The sequence below is a fragment of the Balaenoptera musculus genome, chromosome 9 (assembly GCF_009873245.2).
Source record: "Balaenoptera musculus isolate JJ_BM4_2016_0621 chromosome 9, mBalMus1.pri.v3, whole genome shotgun sequence".
In the NCBI taxonomy this organism is placed as follows: domain Eukaryota; kingdom Metazoa; phylum Chordata; class Mammalia; order Artiodactyla; family Balaenopteridae; genus Balaenoptera; species Balaenoptera musculus.
In genome coordinates, this window is record NC_045793.1 from 38221664 (window position 1) to 38247571 (window position 25908).

A 25908-nucleotide genomic window follows, 5' to 3' on the forward strand; every position below is an offset into this window, starting at 1 on the left:
ATTGTGAAATGGGATGAAAACATGTAGAGCAGTGAGTGCCTTTGAGGACCTGAGGGGAGAGTTTGTTCATGGAGAATCTGTCCACAGCGTGGCCAGCACACAGAGGGTAAGCAGGACTGCCCCCCGTTTCCTCTGTGGTTACCCCATGTCTCAGTGACTGACCATTGAATTTCCGCATTTGCGTATTTCCCAGAGAAATGAAGGCGATCTCTTCCACCGGCTGTGGCACATCATGAATGAAATCCTGGATCTGCGGCGGCAGGTGCTTGTGGGGCATCTCACCCACGACCGTATGAAGGATGTGAAGCGCCACATCACCGCCCGCCTGGACTGGGGCAACGAGTGAGTACTGGCCACTGAGGGGGCGGGCTCTGGTGGCTGAACACCACAGATGTGACTGCGACACACGTGTGAGCCACTGTGCAGTCATATCTCTGGAAGACACCAGAGGAGGCTTTTCCATCTTTCCCCTTCGGGGGGCTTAGTGCAAACTCTCACTGGTGGAGTCGAGAACTGCATCCTCTAGGGCTGGTATGGGTCCCAGGACGTTGTCGGTTCTCTACTGCCCTGTGTGCTCTGACAGTGTGCAAGTGCTCATGAAATACAAAATATTCACTGGGGTCAATCAGATATGGCGTCTGCTAAAAATTCATCTTGTTTCAAGGCTTTAGGTTTGACATGTGAATTTCCTTCTAAATATATTCCTCTGCTTTATTGTGGTAGTAGGTCGTTGGTGTAATCTGGAGGGAAACACTAATGCTAATAGCTTCTGTTAAAAGGCTTAGGACAGGTACCCTGGGTGGGAGGGGGGCGTGCTCTCCTTATTGCCCTGATTCTGCCTGTGTATACATATAAGTCTCTTTGAGGAGCTACTTGGGAGAGCTCAGTAAAAAAGCAGTTCTTGACCAAGATTTACTTTTAAATAAAACTGTAAGTGACTAACCTAAAATAACAGCCAAGCACTTTAAATAGTATATCTAATCACTTAAAGCTCTGATGAAGGTTGATATTGTGCTAAGTATGAATGTTAATATATGGGGGAGAAATTAGAATAAACCAGCTTTGACTATGATGTTAGGCTTGTATGGGCTTAAGTTTAAGGAAGGTAAATGGTTCCTCGGTATCCTACAAGGTCAGAGCCTCCCTCCCTTTCCTCTCCCCAAATCCCCATTTGCTATTTGGACCTTCAAAGGATCTTAGGGCAACAGAATAAAAGAAAAGCTGACAGAAAAAGGAGAAGGCAGTAAAACGTGCACCACAGATAAATTTGCCTCTTACTGAATCTGGAAAAACTGATCTGAAACGAGAGTGTGCTTCCTCTAACCATAGCAAGTCGCTTTATCAGAAGCCAGTTTTGATTCCTGCCAAGACATCACATACTACAGGTATGAAGACATGGACCCACTAACACATTTTAAAGCTCTGTCTCATCCAGAGTCCTTCTGGTATTTCGTTGAGTGAGCTGTGCCATTCATCCTTTCACCGACAGTCGGGAGAGCAGCCCTAATTCATTTATCTCGGGGAGATTTATTCCTTCTGGGGAATCAAAAACAAGAGCAGGTTTGGAATGCAGCAAGACATTGCACTAGGAACTCTGCTCTTTTACGATGGGAGGCAAATTCCAGAGCCCTCCTTGACTTCAGTTTCCTCACTTGTCTAAGGAGTAAGTTGAGCTAGAAGAGATCCAAGGCCCCTTTCCGGTCCAGGGCAACATGATTCAAAGCACGTAGCTCCTCTCCTTCCATCCTGTTCCTTCCCTCTTTGCCTCATTTCTTCTTGTCTTTTAGAGCACTGTCCTGACCCTCTTCTGTGAGCTCAGAAGCCTCACACAGTGGGAGGGTTATCCTAAGGATATACCTAGGAATTAACAGAACAAAATAGAAACATATAAAAGTCTCTTCACACAGCTAGGACTCCAGGAAGCCAGCAGAAGTTGAATATTCCGAGCCTTATGAGAGGAAAAGACTTGCAGATCACCAGCTCCTGGGGCCCCAAAGCTGAGGAAGGTTCTGGATCCCACACCTACTCCAGAACCTCTGCTGCTGGAGTTGGTCTTAACTCAGTCATCCTGCAGTGATGTAGATGACTTGTCCTTCATGTTTCTCAGATGGTTGATGCTATGTGAATTTCCAGGTTCAAATTCTCAAAGAAGGAATCTCATTGACAGCCAGTATCCGTTATTCATGTTCAAACTGAGCATTTTATACCAGCCACTCATGAGCTGCTGGCCAGTCCAGGGATTATTTGTCCTTTGGTCAGGTGCCTACCTGTGGGCCAGTCAGGTGTGGCTTGGGAAGGGGAGATGGTCAGATGACTAAACCACTTCAGCTGCCCCTGCCCCTCCCGGAAGAAAGTATGGTAGGGCAGCTTCTCATGGAACGTGCCACGGGGAAGGAGGTAAGTGCCATGATTCACATGTGGTTGTATGCAGGCACACTGCAGAGATACTGCAGGTTCGGTTCCAGACCACCGCAATAAAGCGGATATCACAGTAAAGCAAGTCACAAAATTTTTTGATTCCCCAGTGCATGTAAAAGTCATGTTTACACTGTACTGTAGTCTATTAATGTGCAATGGCAATATGTATTAAAAATGTACATATCTTAATTTTTAAATACTCTATTGCTAAAAAATGTCAAAACAATTAAGATAGTGACAGCAAAGATCATTGATCAGAGATCCCCATAACAAATATAATAATGAAAAAGTTTAAAATATTTTGAGAGTTACCAAAATGTGACACAGAGACATGAAGTGAACAAATGGTATTGGAAAAATGGCGCCAACAGGCGTGCTTGACACAGGGTTGCCACAAACCTTCAACTTGTAAAAAACGTAATATCTGCAAAGTGCAGTAAAAACAAGGTATGCCTACATCCTCTTTCCTTTGCTAGATAATCTTTCCTCACCTGGTGTCTTCTGATATCTTACATTGTAGTGCAGTGGTCCTCTCTTGGGATGGGATAGAGAATGGGGAACAGACCCTATCAGAATCCCCTGATGAGCTAGAGCAAGGGGAATTTATTAGTCTGCTCAGGCTGCCATAACAAAATACCACAGACTGGGTGGCTTAAACAACAGACATTTATTTTCTCATAATTCTGGAGGCTACTAGTCCGTGAGCAAGGTACCAGCAAATTCAGTTTCTGGTGAGTAGTCTGTTGCTGGCTTGCGGATGGCTGCCTTCTTGCTGTGTCCTCGTATGGCCTTTCCTCTGTGCGTGCGTGGAGAGAGAGAAATCTCTGGAGTCTCTTCTGCTTCTTCTAAGGACACCAGTCCTGTTGGATTAGGGCCTCACTCATATGACCTCACTTAACCTATATTATCTCCTTATAGTTCCTCTTTTCAAATATAGTCATATTGGGGTTAGGGCTTCAACGTACAGATTTTGGGATGACACAGTTCAGAAACTAACAGGGAGACATGGGTATTTTGAAAATGAATTACCGAGTTTGTGCTTTGAAAGTTCAGCAAACATTAGAGAATGGGAGTGTGATTTTTAAGTTTCTCAAAGAGAAACACAATTGAAGAAAAGTGAGAAACTGTTTTAGTATCTAAAAGCCAAGTCCTACCATCAAGAGGGCCACAGTCTTGTAATCTTAAGACCAACAATCCCTCAGGGTGGCTGGGGAAGTACCTGGCTTGAAGTATGTGCTGAATTAATAAGAGGTTTTTACTTATGAAACCTCTAATGAGGTTTTGGGGAGGTCACAGAATTTTAGGATGTTTTCAAAATACAACAGTGAGAAAGCTGTGGTTGTATAATTGGAAATGCCATGCAGGAAGGCTTCCATATTAGAGAGAGTAATGATGTGGAAGGGATGTAGAGCAAATTATCCTCAGAGAATTAAGTGTGAGACCCGGAGTGGGGTAATTGAGGGGAGTCTGGTAGAGAGACGTCATGAAGCCTTTGGGATAGTTGTGACGGTTAAGGAGATGAGTAGAATTATACAGCCTTGACATCAGTGTAGTAAGGTGGATGCCTGGAAAGGAGTGTTATCAAGGTCACTAGAGGGAAACTGGCAAGATTATACTCATTTTCCTCTGTCCATGGTAAGACATCACAAATCCGTTACCATACTTGGTCCCACTGAGGCTGGATATAACCTTAGAATATTTCTTAGCATAGTAATTCACATATCAGTCACAGTGAAACCTGACGTAAGAGATTAAGCCATTTTTGCTACCCCAGGCGTAGACCTATGCTGTCCTAATTTCTGTCCCCTGCCTTTACTGAGTTTCTCCTAACGACTGACCCCAGAACTTGCCATGAATAAGGACCATGCACGTGTTGCCAGAGAGTCCCACTATTAATGTGTTAGCTCTGGATATAACTAGGTATTTTGGTGCCAGGTCAAATCCTAAAGGCTACACTTCCCTCTCCTCAACTCTATTTTCTAGAACAAAATTATGTCTATCTCTAGTTTCCACCCCAGTACAAGGAGGAAGGGTTTCTGTGGTAGTAGCTTGTAGGGTGCTAAAGGTTCCCCATCATAGAGTACCAAGGCCCCCAGTGGCAGGAGCGCTCCACCAAGAGTGCCAGCCCATTCCCACCCGACCCCATTTACTTGCCTTTGTCATCTTTTGTTTCTCAAGTTATGACCAGTGTTCAGCCTAGTTACTTACTCCAATCACGGTGAGAGGTTAATATAAGGTAAAAAATATGGGTGAGAGAAGCATGGTGGGTGATGTATCGAATGTTAGGGTGATACAGTAAAGATAATTATTTTTAATATATTCTGTCAAGGTGACTCTTCCGCCAAATGTTTGCAATCTGTTTTCTAGACAACTGGGACTGGACCTGGTGCCTAGGAAAGAGTACGCGATGGTGGATCCAGAGGACATCAGCATTACTGAGCTCTACCGATTGGTGGGTATAGGAATCCTTGGCTCACAGCCTCACTGCTAATTTTGTGGTTTCCATGACACTCTTCATACTTGCTTGATTTTGTAAGAACAGGATGTTGTTCCCGGTTTAATTTGGAGCAAGTAAAGAGAATTGAGAGCTGAGGTGACCATGCCCCAAGCACAAAACTGAGATAATTTACCCATCTCAGAATGCCCTGACGTTCCTACTGAGCCCTCAATGCCCAGGCACTAGGAAGTAAAGCCAAAGAAGTTTTAAGTTTTATTTTGCAAATCTTTGTACTTTGCCTAGTCTAGTGAAATCTTTGTATTTTGCCTAGTCTAGTGGAATGGTTACAAGTCATACGTATTTATCTGTTCTGTTTCAGGACATTGTTGTGACTAATGGTTTCCAGTTAGTGCTCACCAATATGTTAGCTCCCCTCCCTGCCCTGTTATCACTGTAGGCACAGACTCCTGCAAGTATCTCTTCCTCTGTCTCCAAATGCTAGACTTATCCCTCACATCTCCCAAACCCCAGGCCATCCCTAAGTGCTGAAGCTTGTTAATAATGCTGAGATATTTGGTCATCTTTCCCATCATGGCATCACCCATGACTTGAGTTTTTTGTCTAGTTACATGGTAGGTTGAAGTCCAGTTATTTACTTGGCATCTAGGTTACCCAAATCTGGTCCCATCTGCCTTGTTTTTTTTTGTTGTTTTTTTTTTTTTTTTGGCTGCATTGGGTTTTCTTTGCTGCGCGCGGGCTTTCTCTAGTTGCAGTGAGCGGGGGCTACTCTTCGTTGTGGTGTGTGGGCTTCTCGTTGCGGTAGCTTCTCTTGTTGCAGAGCAGGGGCTCTAGGCATGTGGGCTTCAGTAGTTGCAACATGCGGGCTCAGTAGTCGTGGCTCGCGGGCTCTAGAGTGCAGGCTCAGTAGTTGCGGCGCACGGGCTTAGTAGCTCCTCAGCTTGTGGGATCTGCTCGAACCAGTGTCCCCTGCATTGGCAGGCGGATTCTTAACCATTGCACCACCAGGGAGGTCCCTAGCCTCATCTTCTTAATATTTGTATAAAGTTTCACCTAATCTCTAGATACTCACTGAGCTAGTTTAAAACCTCAAATCAAAGAAGCCAGTATCCCAGCTGCATCTTACCCCACGTTCCAAGGAGGAGTGACTGTGGTAAATAGCTGACTCCTTTTTGGAAGATCCTACCTGTCTGGGGGTAGCTTCCCAAGCTTAGAGTATTCTTCATAGAATTGCAGATTATTCTTGACCTGAGATTATCTGAAAAACGTGGTGGAAAAAATCATCAGTAAATCCATCAGGCGTATGTCTGATTTGAGAAAGCAGTTCTTTTTTTTTTTTTTTTTTTAAATTAATTAATTAATTAATTTTTATTTTTGGCTGTGTTGGGTCTTCGTTTCTGTGCCAGGGCTTTCTCTAGTTGCGGCAAGCGGGGGCCACTCTTCATCGCGGTGCGTGGGCCTCTCACCATCATGGCCTCTCTTGTTGCGGAGCACAGGCTCCAGACGTGCAGGCTCAGTAGTTGTGGCTCACGGGCCTAGTTGCTCCGCGGCATGTGGGATCTTCCCAGACCAGGGCTCGAACCCGTGTCCCCTGCATTGGCAGACAGATTCTCAACCACTGCGCCACCAGGGAAGCCCCGAGAAAGCAGTTCTTAATACCACTTTCAGTTTCCCCCTTCATCATCAATCTGTTCAGATTATCTACAGCTCGTTATTTCCGTTGGAATAAATTCCGTTTCTGTGGAGAATTTCCTTTGCTTTACGTTGAGCTTCTTGAGAGTGATGTTTCATGCTGCACCCCTCTGTGGCATCAGTGCTAAGCAGGGTATCAGGCCCAGAGCAAAAACACAGTTGAAGGTTGGTTGGAGGGAGGAGGGCAGAGATGGAGGAAGGGCACACAAGGAGAATATTTGCAGTTAAAGTCACCACTAACTCTTAGCTTATGTAACAAACAAAATCTCTAGAATTTATTTGTCAGCGACATCCTCTAATGGGACATTTTTATTATAGTTTATTTATCTATTTATTGGGCATCAGATTTTGTCTCTCACTTTTGTTTTAATCTGTCACTCAATTTGAAGTTTCTTCAGAGTGGGCACCGTGTCCTATATTGATACTTCCTCTGTTATGTCCAACATGATCTCGTTCAGTGATCTGCGCTTAATAAGCAAACACTTAATGATTTTGATGTTATTACGGTATTATGAGAAGACCATGGGTATAGATGCAAAAAACTAGATTTAACTTCCATCTCTTCCTTCCACCAGCTCTCTGATCTTGGACTTACTGCTAAATTTTTCAGAGCTTCAGTTTCTTAGTCTATTAAATGGAGAAATAATTCTAACCATGTTTGTTAGGATGGTTAAATAAGAAATGCATGTAAAATGCCTTTCCTTGACAGACAATGTTTGCAAAGCACCTAAGCATTCAGTCAGTTTTCATTCCTTTGTCACCTTTATTTCATCCTTATTAAGGAGGTAAGATGGCAAGAATAATTGCTGCCTTATGTGCTAAATCTTAAGATTAGATCTGGCTGTGTTCAATGAAATAAATAAATAATAGAAGCTTAGACATGATGGAAATTATTTCTCTTTTACAGTATGCAAGCCCAGAGGCAGGAAGTCCTGGGCTTGTTTGTGGTTTCATGGTGTCAGAAGCAAAAAAAGGCTCCATCATCAAGGATACTTCAAAGTACAACATAGCTGCAAGAACTCTAGCCATGACCTTGCTCTCCAGCTGTAAGAAGGAGAAAGATTTCTCTCAGTTGACTCAACTATTTTAATGAGCCTTCCTGGAGCTCTACCACACAATACTTGCACTTATATTTCATTGGCCAGAACACAGTCACATCTCCATATTTAGCTAAGGATGTCAAATATTTGAGAAGCAGCTAACAGTGTCTGACACAAATATGTTTTATATTCCCAAGTTTGATTTTGTATGCATGTGATTTTATCTCTCTTCTTTTTCCTTAATGTCATATATAGGACGGGAAATTTATTTCATCTCTTTGAACATTCCGATTTGTGAGTTGTGGCTGCTGGGAGTGTTACATTGATAAGATTCTGGGGTCTCATCCAGGCTGTGATGGATTAGCAATGACTGCCATCGGAGGGGTTTTTTCATATTTTATAGCTCAGAACCTAGTCCACAGTCTTCATTTGACAGATGAGGAAAATAAAACATTGTAATTTTACATGAAATTGTAATTTCTCCTCCATAGTGGTTGCATTTTACTGCTTCTAAAGCAAAGACAATAGCCCAAGAGAACCCCAAATGATTATAAGCTTCGGAAGGACATGTTTTTTCTTTAAGGCAGCTTCAAGTTCCTATTTATGTCCTGGCCCAGCAGTAATCAGGTTCTCTGTAGCACTGGCCCTTTTCTCTATGCAACCTAAACGTGACTGATTGTATTGACTTTGCCAGGGGGAGTTGGCAGGCACCACCACCAATCCCTTATGGTGAGGGTGGGAGTGGGGTGGTGATTTATTGTCACTCCTAGATCAAGGATCATGGCATGGAGGTAAAATGCCCCAACACAGGATGCTGGATTAATTGTTGCCACTTCTCTTTCTTTACTATGTCTTCTCCCCGTAATATTTGAAACACAGGTGTTTGCATCTTACAAACTCCCTACTGCATCATTAGAAAAAAAATGCCTTGTTTTGGGTTTTTGATAGCCCTGTTAGCAGATCTTTCTCACCTGATTGTGTTCATCTAAGCAGTAAAATGTGCTAAACCTCACCGTGTTGACATATGTCCCGTTGGAACATATGGTTTACTGCCAACAACCAGAGCTCAATCCTTCTGTAGTCAAGAGGACTTTATTGACTGGATTCTCAGGTTGTTTGGGCATGAGGAGTATCTTTTTAGGAACCTTTCTTGGTTTTTATAAGATCAGGTTAGCTGCTTGCTTTGTGATACTTAGTGGGTAGGCCATTGTTTCTCCAACAGAGAACAGGGTACATTTGGCAATGTCCGGAGACATTTTTGGTTGTCACAATTGGGGATGGTGTGGAGTCGGGGGTGGGGAGAGGTACTACTGGTATCTGGTGAGTAGATGCCAGAAAAAGCTGTTAAACATCCTACCAAGCCCGGGACAGCCCCACGGCAGAGAAATTACCAGCCCAAATTGTCAGTAGTGCTGAAGGTGCGAACCCTGGTGTGGACCATTCACCCAGTAATTAATGCATTAGTGAGGGTTAATAATTTGTATCGCTTTAATAAATCTTCGGAATGCATCTGTTTCTTTTCCTAATCAAAAGTCTAGTTAAACTGTAAGCACATTTAGAGTCACTGCTAGGTGCCTTTGTAACCATAAATTATTTCAGAGATGGATTTTTGTCTATGTGTTATAACTACCAAATCATAGTTCTTGAAGTGTGGACACACCTTTTAAATTTTGCTACTGCAATAATATATTCACAGAGAGATTTTTTAGCAGTTCCCAAAAGTAGTGAATTACCAAAAGATAAACAAGGCATCGTAACCTATGTAAGTTCAAATCTGTCTCAGGGTTGGAAGGATGGTGGGTGAGAAAGAGAGGAGATTTCAGTGCCATTTGTGAGGGCCCATGTCACACGTACAAAGGGTAGAATTAAGTGGGCTTATTACTAGCATGCGTGCACATGCAAAGACCAAGGCAGTAATTATACAAAAGATGCAACAATATGTTTTTCACTCTTCTAGGATTTGCATCTCTCTGCACATGATGTCAATCAGTGATTCTCAGCCCTCATTGCACATTAGAATCACCTGGGGAGCTTTTAAAACTACCACTGTCTGGACCCCCATCCCCTAGAAATTCTAATTTAATTGTTCTGGGATGGGACCTGGGCATACGTATGTTTTAAAAGCTCTCTTGGTGATTCTAAAGTGCAGCCAAGGTTGAGAACCACTGATCTAGATAGATTGGATTCTTTGCAGAAATAAGGGAGCTAATTTTTCTCCTCAGTTTTTAGTGAATGTCATGAATGATGCTGGGAACTTTGCACTGTTTGAAGTAAAGACCAGACATCTCTTTGAGGTCTGTTCTTTTCATAATGTTTTTATATCTGTTTTTCCAGCTCTAGCCTTTAGTAGTTATTCATTTCTTCATAGCAGTTTGTGCATTGTTACCCTGAACTTTTAAGTAAATCAGTAAATAAGTTAGCAACTTCAGAAAATAAAAAGCTTGAGAAGTTAAAGAGATGTAGTTTTATGAATGCGTTGTTTCCTTTGCCCTGTTATAAAGGATTTTTAAAGCCCAAAATAGAGCAACTCTCATAGAAAAAAAGACAGAATTGTGCTTTTTTTCTAGTTATAATATTTCTCTGCAGAAAGCCTTTTCAAGTAATTATGGCCAACACATACCACAATGCTGAGGTCCGCTTTAAAAGAAAATGCACTTACTCTTCACTTTCACAGAGGCGTGTCCAGGGTACCTGCTGAGTATACAATAATTATAGATGCATTTGGTTAATTGCATTTTTTTTAGCTGTCTACTTTTCAAGTGGTTCAATTTAAAAAATAAAAGCATGAAAAAATTCTGGTGATTTTATGCTGTTGCATCTATAATTGTAAATGGCATTTTTTTACATTCAAATCTTGGTTAGTTAGTCATTAGTTATTGAACTATACTTAGAAACATAAAAAGATGGCTAATGTAGACCTATAGTTCTGTACCTTAACCTCAACAAAGGATATGACTCCTTTGGAGTTAATCCCTGAGCTATTAATATTTTTTTTAATTGTCAAGTGATCCACAAGAGGTAGCCTCTTTAGTAGTCTGTGTTATGAAAGCAATACTCTTACACGTTCTTAGCACCTGTTCTGTTAATTCACAGCCTTTCTGTATGTCTTCCCTGTGCTCTTAGCCTGAGTCAGTTCTGCTCACAGTGTGGTCCAAGAACTAGCTGGACCGTGAACTGTTTGTAACTGGCCCAAGTACAAAAATGGCGAGTAAACGTTTAGAAACCTTTATAACATTTTGACATTGCCATGGCATTTTTATGGCATTTTATGAAAATATCAGTCTGCGGTAGGTTAGGGGGAAAAACCAACCTGGTCCTTCACTGCAGGTAGTTTGAGAAGTTCTGTCCTAGATGGTTCATAATTCCCGCTCACTCTTTCGCTCTCAGCTAAAGTGTCGTTTTCCCAAGAAACCTTCTGACTGCCCAGACACAAGTCAAATTCTCCATTCATCACAGTTGCAGTTTTCTATCCGTTTGTGCGACAATTTTGTTGATGTCTGCTCCCCCTAGTAGAAAAGCTCTACGAAGGCAGGCTGTTACTGTGTTTACGCATCATTGCATTCCCAGTGCTGGGCTCATAATAGACAGGTAACAAGTATATGCTGACTAAATGATCATTCTCATGTTCTCCTCACCCCTGGAACCATGGGTGATTCCTTTCCTTCCTCAACTTGTGGGAACTCTTACTTCCGGTCCCGCCTCCCAAGTATAGCCTAGGCTAGCTGTATTAAGGACGGAAATAAGAGATGGACACAGACTCTATTCCTGCCTTTAGACCCCTCACTGGCTTTCTTAGGTCTGCTCCCCTTTAGCTCTGCAGCAAGTTAGAAACATTTTCTTGCTCTAGTGATTGAATATCATTTGATACTGCCCGCCTCAGAAAACTATCACAAGTTTGAAATTTAGTATACTTTAAAAGAATTTTCAATTATGAGAAATGTGAAGTCATAGCTACATTGTTCAGCGAAATGATCAGCTAGATACAATTTAGTCTGATTTTTAAAAGATGGCTAATAATTTGTTCTCACCCTGGGAGTTGACGAGGGACCGATAGCATCCTTTGAACTTCACGCTGCCTGAATCTACTCAGTGAGTTGATATCATTTTAACATTAATGATTAAGAAACAAATCTTAAAGCAGGATTCCTTGATGGTCTACAAACTTCAGTTTTTTATTTCAGAAGTTGGGAGAAAACTTGGAATTTAACATCCAACTAGATACCAAATACACACCAAAAAAAAAAGCACAGGACATCATAATCACACCATAGCTAACTAGCTTGTCGGGTTCCATTATTTAATTCGGTCCATGCTGATCATGTTTTTTGGGGGGGGGTGTCATTCAGATGGAGCATCGACATCGGAAGAAAGATACCCCAGTGCAGGCCAGCAATCACCACCTCTTTGTGCAGATGAAAAGCCTCATGTGTTCCAACCTGGGAGAGGAGCTTGAGGTCATCTTTTCACTCTTTGACAGTAAAGAGAATCGACCAATCAGGTAACTGCATGTGGAGGTATGACTTGAACTTCTTAATGTTGGAATTGTGGATATTTGCAACTGGCGGGCTTCAGGATATATGACCTTGTACATTTTTCCTCTATCAGCCTGTTTTCTCATCTGTAGAACTCTGTGAATTTCTAAGCTGCCTAACTTCTGGGCTTTTCCCCGAAAATTAGATGAAATGATGCATGCAAACGTTTTTTGAAAAACTCAAAAGGGCTGTGGAACCATAATTATTATTAAATGAAAGTATGTCATTGATATCAGGTCTGTTATTTGAGTTATTTTGTATTGATAATGCAAGGAAGACATAATATCTCTGAAATCTGAAGTTTGTTTGCTTATCAAGTTCAATACATTGTATTTTTCAAATTTTCAGTAAGCAATTATATTATTCTTACCCTGTCTGCATCAAATGATATTGAGAGACAACTAAGTACTTGGAAACCTTCCCATGAGAGTTTCAGAGCTGGGAAATAATAAACAGTTTTCACCTACATTTTTTTTCTTTCTCTGTCTTACCTGTTGTAGTTCTCTTATGGCAAGTTTTCAATATTTAGGAGAAACTTACAATGGACGTTTTGGTTGTTATCCAAAGGTCTCAACGTTTTTTGAGACTTTTTTTATGTTTAAGATTTTTTAAATCTTAAAGTTGAGCACAATCCACACCATCTTTTACATTAAAATTTTTAAATTTGAATTTAGAATTAAAATTGTACCACAAATTACACATAATGACCCAATTGTACCACACTTCAAAGAAATAATACTTACTAAAATAAACATTGACAATTTTAAGCAACAATTAGACACATATATTGTTTTGTAAATATAAAATAATCCTGGAGTATTTTCTGGTAAAAAAAAATCTTTTTCTAGGAAATATGTGTGAAGTTTATTTTTAGTGCATTTATAGCCATAAAATCTTTGGTGAATTAACTTATATGTTATTCATTACCTACTAGAAAGTGTACTTTCTATTTCTTTTTTTTTTTTTTAAATATTATTTATTTATTTATTTATTTATTTATTTATTTTGGCTGTGTTGGGTCTTCGTTTCTGTGCGAGGGCTTTCTCTAGCTGCAGCAAGCGGGGTCCATTCCTCATCGCGGTGCGCGGGCCTCTCACTATCGCGGCCTCTCTTGTTGCGGAGCACAGGCTCCAGACGCGCAGGCTCAGTAGTTGTGGCTCACGGGCCCAGTTGCTCCGCGGCATGTGGGATCCTCCCAGACCAGGGCTCGAACCCATGTCCCCTGCATTAGCAGGCAGAATCTCAACCACTGTGCCACCAGGGAAGCCCTCTATTTCTTGACAGTGGACTGTGTCCATAGAATTTTTTTTTAAATTTATTTTTATTTTATTTTTTATTTTTTTTAAACAGTAATAGCTATATTTAGAGGGTGCCAGTCACAATTCTAAGTGCTTTACATGTGTGATCTCATTTAATCCTCCCATAGAATTTTTTAATTTTTAAAATTTTATTTATTTTTGGCTGCGTTGGGTCTTCGTTGCTGCGCGCGGGCTTTCTCTAGTTGCAGCAAGCGGGGGCTACTCTTCGTTGCAGTGTGCGGGCTTCTCGTTGTGGTGGCTTCTCTTGTTGCGGAGCACGAGCTCTAGGTGCTCAGGCTTCAGTAGTTGTGGCACGCGGGCTCAGGAGTTGTGGTTCGTGGGCTCTCGAGCACAGGCTCAGTAGTTGTGGAGCACGGGCTTAGTTGCTCCGCGGCATGTGGGATCATCCCGGACCAGGGCTTGAACCCATGTTCCCTGCATTGGCCGGTGGATTCTTAACCACTGCGCCACCAGGGAAGTCCCGTGTTCATAGAATTTAAAGGTGGTGGTTTTGTGCAGCAAGGACAGGGTTTATGAGGTGTGGAAATAACAATGGTAATTCAGTTTCAAAATCTACTTTATATACTGTCGGAGAAAATGAATCAGTGAGTTAAAAAACCCTTTCCCCTTCCCAAATCAACACCACTAAAAAGGGAAGATAAATGCCTGAAAAAAGGATTCAAGTTACAGCTTAACACTGGCTTTAGAAATGTGAAAGATTATTTAGAGATAATGCCTGCTTACATATCAAAGTGTGTGTTAGAAAGCTTGGTTTCCAGGTAGTGTAGTTTAACCAAAGTCTTCATAACATTGTCTGTGTAATGTATGGTCTCTAGAATATTTAACAAGCTATTGTTTGTTATGGATTGTAACAGGGAGAAGTGAGGTCACTCTTTTGCTCATTGCTGTTCAGCTAAAGTTTTTGAGGAATATACATTCCCCTTTGCCACTCAAATTGCCTTTATGTAGGATTAATATTAGCTGGTCTTTCAGTTTTGTCTTGTTACAAACATTTTCAAATTTTCTAAAATGTTCTTTTAGGTTTTGATCGACAGAGTTCCCTTTCTTTTGTTCCTACTTACTTGGTGAAAGTAGGAAAATAACCTGGCTGCACAATCCCAAAATATTGTTTTTGTGGTCCCTAGGTTCAGGCCAGGAGCTGGGCCTTTTACCTGCTCTGGATGTGGTTGGGCTACCTTATATGCCTGCCTCCCTCCTCTGCCCTCCTTCCTTCCCCCTCCTGGTTTTTTCCCCTCCACCCTCTCCCCCTCCCCTCTTGCTTCCCCTCTTGCTTCCCCTCTCGCTTCCCCTCTCCCTCCCATCTCCCTTTCCCTCTGTCGCACACACCTGATACAGAATGACCCTAGGAGAAATCAAGCCTGAGTTTCTCTCCCCTGCTTCTACTCACTGAGTTTGGCCATCGGCTCTCACCTCCCAAACTCATAATCACTATAAAGGTGATTGACAAAAGAATGAATAAGAGTGAAAATACCCGCTTACTAGGTGTTTGGAACCATCTCAGATTTCTTTTCTTGACTCTCTGAGGCCTCAGATAGCACAGCGATTATTCTTTTAGGGAGTGTTCAAAACCTTGCTATGAGTAGCTCGGATTCACACTGTACAGGGTGGTGTCACCGTTACCTTTTGAAGAGGCCTTAGGGTGCACAGATCTGAGGACCGGGCTGGATTCTTGTCTCTGCAGTTGACTGCTGCTGCCCTGATCCTTTCACTTACCTCTGTCTTTTCCTTCATCTTGAAACTGGTGACAAATCTTGCTTCCTTCATTGCTTCTGGCGTAGCTGATGAGTGTAAAGTATTTGCATCTTCCCAGAAAAAGTTATTATAAATGCAAGATATGATTTTTGAGGCATTGTTGTGTTTCTTCTTATATCCAACAATGAATACACTGTAGGATATGTGGGTATTTTAAAATCAACTCGTATTACTTTTTTTTTTTTTAAATAAATTTATTTATTATTTTATTTTATTTTTGGCTGCGTTGGGTCTTCGTTGCTGCGCGCGGGCTTTCTCTAGTTGTGGCAATCGGGGGGCTACTCTTCTTTGTGGTGCACGGGCTTCTCATTGCAGTGGCTTCTCTTGTTGCGGAGCACGGGCTCTAGGCATGCGGGCTTCAGTAGTTGCAGCATGCGGGCTCAGTAGTTGTGGCGTGGCTCGTGGGCTCTAGAGCGCAGGCTCAGTAGCTGTGGTGCACGGGCTTAGTTGCTCCACGGCATGTGGGATCTTCCCGGACCAGGACTCGAACCTGTGTCCCCTGCATTGGCAGGCGGATTCTCAACCACTGCACCACCAGGGAAGCCCTCGTATTACTTTTTTAAACTTCTTATTTTAGAAAATTTCAGATGTATAAAAAAGTAAAATAGTATCATGAAGCTTCATGGACCTACCACCAGTGACAAGAGTGATTGACTCAGGGCTGATCTTGTTTTAACCACATCCCGTTCTAGTCCTCCTCTTTGCCCCCAGCTTATTGGAGGCAAATCCCAGACATCAAATTTTCATATGTAACTATTACAGGGTGTACCTATCTGTTAAAAAAAAAAAAAAAAGGAACTCTAAAGAAATTGCCACCCCCAAAATAAGTATTCCCTTAACATCATCAGATATCCATTTCCAGTCAGTATTCAGAGTTCTGCTGTTGACTGATGTATATTGTTTTACAGATTCCAAATTCGGAATTTGTAATTTATGAGATCCAAATAAAGTCCATCCATTGCATGGTTAAGTTTGCCAGTCACTTTTCAGCTATAGTTTCCCTTTCCCTGTCTCTCTTAAATTCCTTGTAATTTATTTGTTGAAGAGAATGGATAATTTGATTTTTTATTTCTTTTTCAGTATTCGAAGTCCAATCCAAACCATAAAATTTACTAGGCAAAAGATGGTATAGTTCAGGGAATGCGTTTGTTGTTAAATAGAATCATTAGTGCTGTTATTTACAAAAAATAAATACAATCTAAGTGTTATCTTTATGGTATTGCCCTGACCATTAATCACAGGAAATTACCTTGTCCAGGTACAGGTGGAGGGGCCAACATGTACAAACCCTGTAGAGGTTTGATTAGGAAAGATAGACGTTTATTCCTCTCACAAGGCAGACAACTGGCTAGGACTTTTTCATTTAACTTACCTCCTCTAAGAAGCAAACAGCCAGCATTTTATTGAGCACTAACCATCTGCCAGACTTTGTTCTAAATGCTTTAAATATATTATCAGCACTGATTGTATAGGTGAGGAAGCAAGGCACAGAAAGGTTAGGGAACTTGCCTAAGTTTACAAACTGGCAAGAGGCAAAGCACAGAGTGGCAAGCCAGTGACCTGGCCCCAGAGTTTGCCCTCTGAACACCCCCTTCCCGCATTGGCCTCAGCCACGTTCCTCCTCAAGGGCTTCAGTATTTGTCTGAACATTTCCATCATTGAGCAGGATTTTATTGCCCAGGGTGAGAGCTTCAGAGACTGATAGCCCTAATAATAAGTTGTTATAAATTATTGATAGTGATAACACTGAAACTAATATAGGGCCTCAGAAATATTCCATGCTATAGAAATTGATTTTTCAAATTGAGTCCTTCTCAAGATACTTTAAGAATAGCAAAAAAGCATCAACTCTTACTGTGTGCCAGTGATCAAAATCTTAGATTCAGTACTTGGAGATGTCAAATGCAAAAGGAGTCAACACATGAAAATTACCCCCTCTAGTTCACTGTGTGGAACAATGAAGCACATGGTACTTCCTCAGTACCAGGAAGGGTACGTTTTCTGAGAGAGACTTAAAACAATTTGTCATTGATGTTGAGCTATATCTAGAAAGCCCATTAATATTATTCAAAACAGTTTCTGCCTGAGGCTGACCTAGAATATTAAGCCTCTGATGCATGTTGCAGACACCTGTTACTGTACCGGAAAGATGCAGGCGTATTCTGACAGCATCTTGCTAACATGCACCTACCCTGTACTTCTTTTCCTTTTTTCCTGCCTCATGTGTTCATGTAACAGCATCTGCCCAGACACAGCCCCTGGCAGGTACAGCTACTTTGGACTCAATTATCAGCAGAAATAACATAGTTTAATTTATTTGAGTGAGTTTTGCACAGTCTTTGACATGATTTCTCACCATAAAAGATAATTTCTTAGTTAAAAAAAATGTTTGCCAAATTAAGTTTTATATGAGTTAAGTATTTTTAGAGAGCATCTATCTGGTTGAAAGTTTGTAATTTCTCCAAGCTGTAAGGGTATAGCTAGGAAAGTCAGGGAATCATTTCCCTAGATAGCATCTGTAATTTCATTTTATTCAGTTCTATTCAGTTTATTTAACTAACACTTATATGCCATGTAACACAACCATGTACCAGACACTGTTCTAAGCTGTTTAATAATACTAACTTATTTATCCCTTGTAACAACCTTATGAGATAGGTAGTATTAATACAGTCTTCACTTGGTATCCATGGGGAATTGGTTCAGGACCTCCCTCAGGTACCAAAATCCACAGATACTCAAGTCCCTTACATAAAATGGCATAGTATTTGCATATAACGTACACACATCCTCCCATATACTTTTAATCATCTCTAAATTAATTATAATACCTAATAAAATATAAATACTATTTAAATAGTTGCTTTTTGAAACTTTCTGGAATGTTTTTTCCTGAATATTTTCTATCTGCAGTTGATTGAATCTGCAGATGCAGTACCTACAGATACGGAAGGCTGACTGTATCCCCATTTTTTATAGATGGGGAAAGTGTGGCACAGAGAGATTAATAACTTGCCCAAGGCCACACAGCTGGTATATAGTGGAGTTGTATTTTAACATGCAGTCTGATCAGGCATCACTATTCTTAATCACTTTTCTATACCCATTCTCATGAACTTCGATATTAATAGTAATCTGTTTTCTTCCGCAACCAATTTTTTACTCACCAGTGTATAGCAAGGGGTCTGTTGAGGGTTTTTTCTTTTGTTTTGTTTTTTTAAGAAACTGAAGTGGAAGAGGCTTGAGCTTATTAAGAATTGACAGGAAGGATCCAGTAACCTGGGAGAGGTTACACTCATGGGAGAGGGGAGGTCATTGCTGGATCAAGGTCCCTTAGAAGACATCAGGAAACAACCTTGAAATTGCAGGTGGGAAGATCAGCCAAGGACCGGAGAAACGGAGAAAGGGCAGAGAGTGGATGTGCATAAACTGGGGTATAGGACTGGGAATATCAGGGGAGAGGGGATTTGTATAAAGAAATCAAACCACAGGTTTGGTTCCAGACAACTGAAATAAAGTGAGTATCACAATAAAGCAAGTCACACGAATTTTTTGGTTTCCTGGTGCAGACAAAAGTTATGTTTACACTATACTATAGTCTTTGTGTCTGAAAAAAAAAAGTGCATATCTTAATCAAAAAATACTTTATTGCAAAAAAATGCTAACCATCATCTGAGCCCTCATCTTTTTTGCTGGTGGAGTGTCTTGCCACCAGCAAGACATATTGATGGTGCTGACTGATGAGGGTGGTCGTCGCTGAAGGCTGGGTGGCTGTGACAGTTTCTTCAACTAAGACATCAGTGAAATTTGCTGCATCAGTTGACTCTTTTTTTCCATGAACGATCTCTCTGTAGCATGCAATGCTGTTTGATAGCATTTTACCCACGGCAGAACTTCTTTCAAAAATGGGAGTCAGTCCTCTTAAACCCTGCCTTATCAACTACATTCATATAATATTATAGATCCTTTGTTGTCATTTCAACCATCTTCACAGCATCTTCACCAGGAGTAGATTTCATCTCAAAAAACCACTTTCATTGCTCATCCTTAAGAAGCCACTTCTCATCCTTTCGAGGTTGAATATGAGATTGCAGCCATTCAGTCACATCTTCAGGCTCCACTTCTAATTCCAGTTCTCTTGCTGTGTCTACCACATCTACAGTTACTTCCTCCACTGAAGTCTTGAACTCCTCAAACTCATCCATGAGGGTTGGAAGCAACTTCTTCCAAGCTCCTGTTAATGTTATTTGGACATCTTCCCATGAAGCACAAATGTTTTCTCAATGGCATCTTGAACGATGAATCCTTTCAGAGGCTTTCGATTGACTTTGCCCAGATCCACAAGAGGAATCACTATCTATGGCAGCTATAGCCTTACAAATTGTATTTCTTAAATAATAAGACTTGAAAGTCGAAATGACTCCTTGATCCATGAGCTGCAGAATGGATGTTGTGTTAGCAGGCATGAAAACAACATGAGTCTTGTTGTACCTCTCCATCGGAGACCTTAGGTGACCAGGTACATTGTCAGTGAACAGTAATATTTTAAAAGGAATCTCTTTTTCCAGGATACTAGATCTCAACAGTGGCCTTAAAATATTCAGTAAATCATATTGTAAACAGATATGTTGTTCCAGGCTTTGTTGTTCCATTTATAGAGCATAGGCATAGTAGATTTAGCATCATCCTTAAAGGCTCTACAATTTTCAGAATGGTAAACAAGCATTGGCTTCAACTTAAAGTCACCAGCTGCATTAGCCTCAAATAGGAGAGTCAGCCTGTCCTTTGAAGTTTTGAAGCCAGGCACTGACTTCTCCTCTCTAGCTATGAAAGTCCTAGACGGCATCTTCTTCTGGTATAAGGCTGTTGTGTCTACCTTGAAAATCTGTTGTTTGGTGTGGCCACCTTCATGGATTATCTTAGCTAGGTCTTCTGGATAACTTGTTGCAGCTTCTACATCAGCACTTGCTGCTTCACCTGACACTTTGATGTTATGGAGACGGCTTCTTGCCTTAAACCCCATGAACCAACCTCCGCTAGCTTCAAACATTTCTTCTGCAACCTTCTCACCTCTCTCAGCCTTCAGAGAATTGATGAGAGTTAGGGCCTTTCTCTGGATCTGACTTTGGCTGAAGGGAATGTTGTGGCTGGTTTGATCTTCTATCCAGACCACTAAAATTTTCTCCATATCATCAATAAAGCTGTTTTGCTCTTTACCTTTCATGTGTTCACTGGAGTACCGCTTTTCATTTCCTTCAAGAACTTTCCCTTTGTGCAGTCACAACTTGGCTAACTGGTGTGAGAGGCCTAGCTTTCAGCCTGTCTCAGCTTTCCACATGCCTTCCTCATGAAGCTTAATCTTTCTAGCTTTTGAGTTAAAGTGAGAAACATGCGGCTCTTCCTTTCATTTGAACACTTGGAGGCCACTGTAGGGTTATTAATTGTCCTTATGTCAGTATTATTGTATCTTAGAGAACAGGGAAGCCCTAGGAGAGGGAGAGAGATGAGGAACAGCCTACTGGTGGAGCAGTCAGATCATACACCCAGCTTGTATGGGTGCAGTTCGAGATGCCCCAAAAGAATTACAATAGTAACATCAGAGATCACTGATCATGGGTCACTATGACAAATATAATAATAATGAAAAAGTCTGAAATATTGCAAGAATTATGAAAACCTGACACAGAGACCTGAAATGAGCAAATGCTGTTGGAAAACGGGCGCCGATAGACTTGCTTGCTCAACACAGGTTTGTCACAGACCTTCAATTTGTAAAAAATGCAATAGCTGTGAAGTGCAATAAAGCGAAGCACAGTCAAATGAGGTCTGCTTGTACTTAGCGTCATATGCTACAAATGTTTCTTTCAGCTTGCATTTAAAATTGGATGTCGTACTGTTTGGTGATAGAAATACTTGTAGCGTTTTATGTTTTTCATAGTCTGTGCAGCTGTGGATGTGTGTATTATCTTTCCTGTGTTGACATATTAATATGTCAGTTAATCTACAACAGAGTATAAGTTACATGGGCCAATGCAAATGACATAGTCCACTTGTTGACTATTTCCCTTATGACTTTCAGTACTTTGGTTACTGCTATAATCTAAGTTTCAGGACTAATCTGTTACTGTATTTCATTCTCATCAGAGGATATATTTAATAGGACCTAAGCGCCACCAGTGAGCCCTCAGCCTAGTATAGGGCTGCTTATACGTGTAAGCTGTTGGCATGGGCTTTTATTTGAGAAAATAGCACAGAGTAGTACTTCTGTAAAAAGTCTTATCCTGGTGACTAAATACAAAAAGTCTTTTCATAGTAATTAAGTTCAGATAAAGTTGACTTTCTTGCTGGTACCTTATTCACATACTTGACTGAAGTTATGTGCTTTTTCTACCATCACACAGTTAAACTCTCCATTTTCATTAAATGCTTCATTTCCATATAAATTTTATATTGCCTAAAATTACCTTCTTTTTCAGTGTACTCCAGTTCTGTCATTTAAGAAAAAGTAGTGAATATTATTGGTGAGGCACAGATTTTTTTTTTTAATATGAACTCATTCTGGACTATGAAATATATCTGAATTTTTCTCCATCCTCAAGACTCAGATCTTGTATCTTGTGCAGATACCACTCTATAGTATATAAGTGGCCAGGCTCTAGAGTCAGAGGATCTGCCATTGCCATTCAGTAGCTACATCAGCCTGGGCAAATTAACTCATGTCTCTTATGTCTATAATTTATCTGCTAAAAGAGGATAATAATAGTACTTCTTTCCTGGGATTATTTGAGGATTACATGAGATAATGCATATACTTCTTAGTCTAATGCTTGACACCGGGTCATTGGTCAGTAATTATAAGCTATGATGATGATGATTAAAAATGGAAACTGTACTTTAACATAACCAGAAATGATATGTGGTGTTTGGTCTTGAATTCTTAAAGAAATCATATAGTCTAAGGAATTATTATTAATTTTTAAGGTATGTGTTATTATAGTTATATAAGATTTAGAGAGACTAGTAAACAGGTTGAATGGCATCAGGGATATGATTTGCTTTAAAATACTTTAGCAACAGGAAAAATAAAAAGAGAAAAACAAAGAAAGAACAAAGGGATAGGTAGAGCGGTGTGACAGAATTGAATGGTTGTGAATTCCTTGTGACAGGTCTTTGGGTGCTTGCTTTACCTTTTAGCATATAGTATGTATGGTTAATGAATTACCTCCTTAAAATTATCAATGTTTTATGCATGTGGGCAGTAAAGCAATGAGGGCAGGCATTTTTTTCAATCTCTTCGAAAGAAGACGGGTTCATTAATCTGGTCTAATCACTAGCCCCATACATGGTTTGGATTCCATTCTGCCTTGAATAATAATCCTGGGTTCCTTTGAACTGACAATGATATTTTTGATAATGTTTTTGGCAGAACTTAACAGGAATGTTTTCTGAAGGTCTAGAACATTCAGTATTATAATAACACATATATTACAATAGTATTATCTTTAAAGCATAAACTTTGACTCATATATAAAACAAAATAGGCTACTTTTAGAAGATTAATGTTCTGTGAGAGGGAATACCTTATATGCTTAAGCAAAATCCTGTGTCTATGTAAGGACCAGCTTCCCCAAAACTCTGAATTAATAAAGGTTTGTCCTAAACAACAAGATCCTACTGTATAACACAGGGAACTGTATTCAATATCCTGTGATAAACCATAATGGAAAAGAATATGAAAAAGAATGTATATATGTATAACTGAGTCACTTTGATGTACAGCAGAAATTAACACAACATTATAACTCAGCTCAACTATACTTAAATAAATTTTTTTAAAAATACTAAAAAACATAGCGATTTGTTCTCCCAAAGGTGAGGAAACCACTCACCACTCCCTTGTTCATTCATTCACGCATCACACAGTGCACAGGAGCAACTGTTGCGTGCCAGCAGCGTGAGGCCCTGCTGGAGACCCAAAGGTGACTCCTGCAGCAGATGGCAGAAGGGATCCAGGACACATGTGAAGGCAGCTATTTCAAGAAAGAGGAAGGTCGCTTCTTCTACTAATGTGGGAGGGAGGGAGGGCGTTGAAATGGGTGTAAGATATTGAAATGGAAAAGAGGGACTGGGTCTGTGGCCTTGATCTTTTACAGGAAAAGTGGGGAAACAAGATAAACTGCTGCTGGAGAGCAAAAGAGAGATTGAAAGGGAGTTCAGGGCTGAAAGTGAGTTGCAGGAACAAGGTCAGCAGCCTTTGAGCAAAAATGTGATCGGAAGTGAGTTAGTGATGAAAAATGGAACTGCTGAGTGCAGGACGGGACCTCCAAAGAGAGACATCTGAAATTGGTGGTGAATCCTGGCTCCCAAGTTAGACAGCTTTTGCCAGGTGTGCTCAGGAAAGAGGTATCAGGCGGTAGAGTTGGAGTCTGACACATCACAGTTGGAAAGAACTGAGAATGGGAATCTAGCATAATGAGGAGGAGAATTAAAGACATTACAACCATAGCTTCCATTTGGTCTCTTCAGAGGCTGATGTGATCTAATTGCCTTTCATTTTTAAGAGGAAATTAAAGAATTAGGGCTTCTTTTGAAAAGACTTAGTTACTGGGAAATTTTTTTAAGACCTTACCGGAGGGAGCTGTTGGAGGGAATAGTTATTTAGCCCACTCTTGGATAAAATGCTAATATTTTTGTGTCTATATTATAGTACATAACACAGTTAAGGGAGCACATATGATTCTTTAATTCTCTGAGCACTGCGCTAGAATTTCTTATTTCATACCTCATTTACAACTTATTATAGTGTGATCACACAAGTTCAGCCTCTATATTTTTACATAAATTAGGAGCATTTGTTGTTTTGAACGTAGAAAGATAGTTGGCATAGATCTCTTTTTATAGTTTTATGTTATAAAATTAACTCAAAATTATAACCTCTCCGAAGTACAGCAATAATGGAGGGGAAAAAGTCTGACTGGCCGTGCATGCAGGGAGCACAAGTCTATTTGAGAACAGAAATAGAAGAAGGCATTCAGAGGTCCTCCTTGGACTGTGGCAAGATCAACAATTCCATGCGGCCCAGAGTGCTTCCTGCTGTGTGTAGACATGCTGGCACAGAGTTCCCTGTGGGTGTCTGTACATCACTGACCCACAGTGACCTTCCCTCGGGCTTCCTCTTTAAAGGCATGAGTGCTTTCCACTCTCGCCCTTCTTTGCCATCATTTGATTCACCTAGCAGGTGCGTGAAAATAGGGATTGTTGTCACTTCGAAGTTAATCAGATTCTGTGGTTTGCTCCCCCTTTGGTCACACTTCTGTTGCATACAAAAAAAAAAAAAAAAGAGATGTAATGATGTTAATAGGAGAGATTTTAAGAAATGGACCAGGAGGAGGATCTAAATTAAAACAAAAACAAGCAAACAAATAACTTTATTCATGCTGAGAACACCCAGCGTAGAAAGTGATCCACAGTTTTTCTCTGTAGCATTTTAAGAGCCACACAATTCCAATTATTTTTGAAATTTTAAATTACTACATTATTATAAGAATAAGTGGCTGGATTTAAAGTGGCAGAAAACCAAAAACTCATAGAGTAAATGTATTCAGAACTGGCCTTCTCATCCCCTTTAGCTCTAAACACTTACGCAGCCGACTTGTCTCATTGTACTTAAACAGTGCAGAGTTTTAGAAATTGATCAGAAGGGCTTTCCACCCCTATTCCTGTGTTTTAAAAGATGACCAGATGGGTGTTCTTTTCACCAGGATTCTGGTTGTCTCTGTCTGTTCTCCTCTGCCCTGTGTCTGCTGCCTATAGAGAATTCAGATTAATTTAGTTTTCCTAAATTCACTACCAATTAAATCATGCTCACACATAGCAACCCACCTTACAAGGACTATTTTTGCTCTTCATTGCCATTTGTGCTGTAAGGTGATTCACCATTGACAAAGGAATTATTCATGATACGGTCCTCGTTAGTTCCTTTTCTGAAGATAAGACTTTACCCTCTCCTTATCTTTCTGTTCCCAGCACCTTGCAGAGTGCCCTACACAGACTGGACATCGATGCAGTTAAAGGAAGTTTACAAGTCTCTCACTGTTGTTGAGGCAAAGTATTAAAAGATTGTGTCATTATTGTCTCAGTTTTTTCTGTCTTCCACTCCAGTGGGGACGTGCTTATTAATAAGAGAGAGAACTCAAGCTTGAGCGCACCAGCAATGGTGATGGATTTGTTTCAGGTTCTCCTGTGTTAATCAGAACTGTGCTCTCAGACATGGCTCTATGGGAGCATCATTTGCAAAATCTGTCCTGCTAAAAAAAAAAAAAAAAAGTAAATAAAGATTAGCAGATAAATTTATGGACAGTCCCCGACTTACAGTGGTTCGACTTAGGACTTTTTGACTTCACAGTGGTGTGAAAGCAATACACATTTACTGGAAACTGTACTTTGAATTTTGAATTTGGATCTTTCCCTGGGCTAGCCACATTCGGTACAATGCTCTTGTAAAGCTGAATGGTTTTATCAGGACGTAACCCTGTAAGTTGAGGAGTATCTGTGTAGCGTCTTCTCCTAAGTATTTCCATTTAGAGATCTTTGACTACAAGTTAAACAGAGACTGCATCTTTTTATTTCCATTGAGCAACAGAGATTTCACGCTGTTGCTGTTGAATCACTGATCTTCATTCATTCAGGAAACAATTACT

The 25908-nt window shown here is 40.6% G+C and overlaps 1 protein-coding gene across 2 annotated transcripts in view; it reads left to right on the forward strand.

The window, feature by feature from the left end:
• The window catches only part of DOCK4 (dedicator of cytokinesis 4), a 506020-nt gene that overhangs the window by 223584 nt on the left and 256528 nt on the right, over positions 1 to 25908 (forward strand). For both annotated transcript variants that reach the window (XM_036863604.1, XM_036863605.1), the window contains exons 6-8: positions 194 to 342; positions 4786 to 4870; positions 11952 to 12103. In XM_036863604.1, coding sequence (XP_036719499.1) covers positions 194 to 342; positions 4786 to 4870; positions 11952 to 12103 — 386 coding nt within the window. The remainder of the gene's footprint in view (positions 1 to 193; positions 343 to 4785; positions 4871 to 11951; positions 12104 to 25908) is intronic.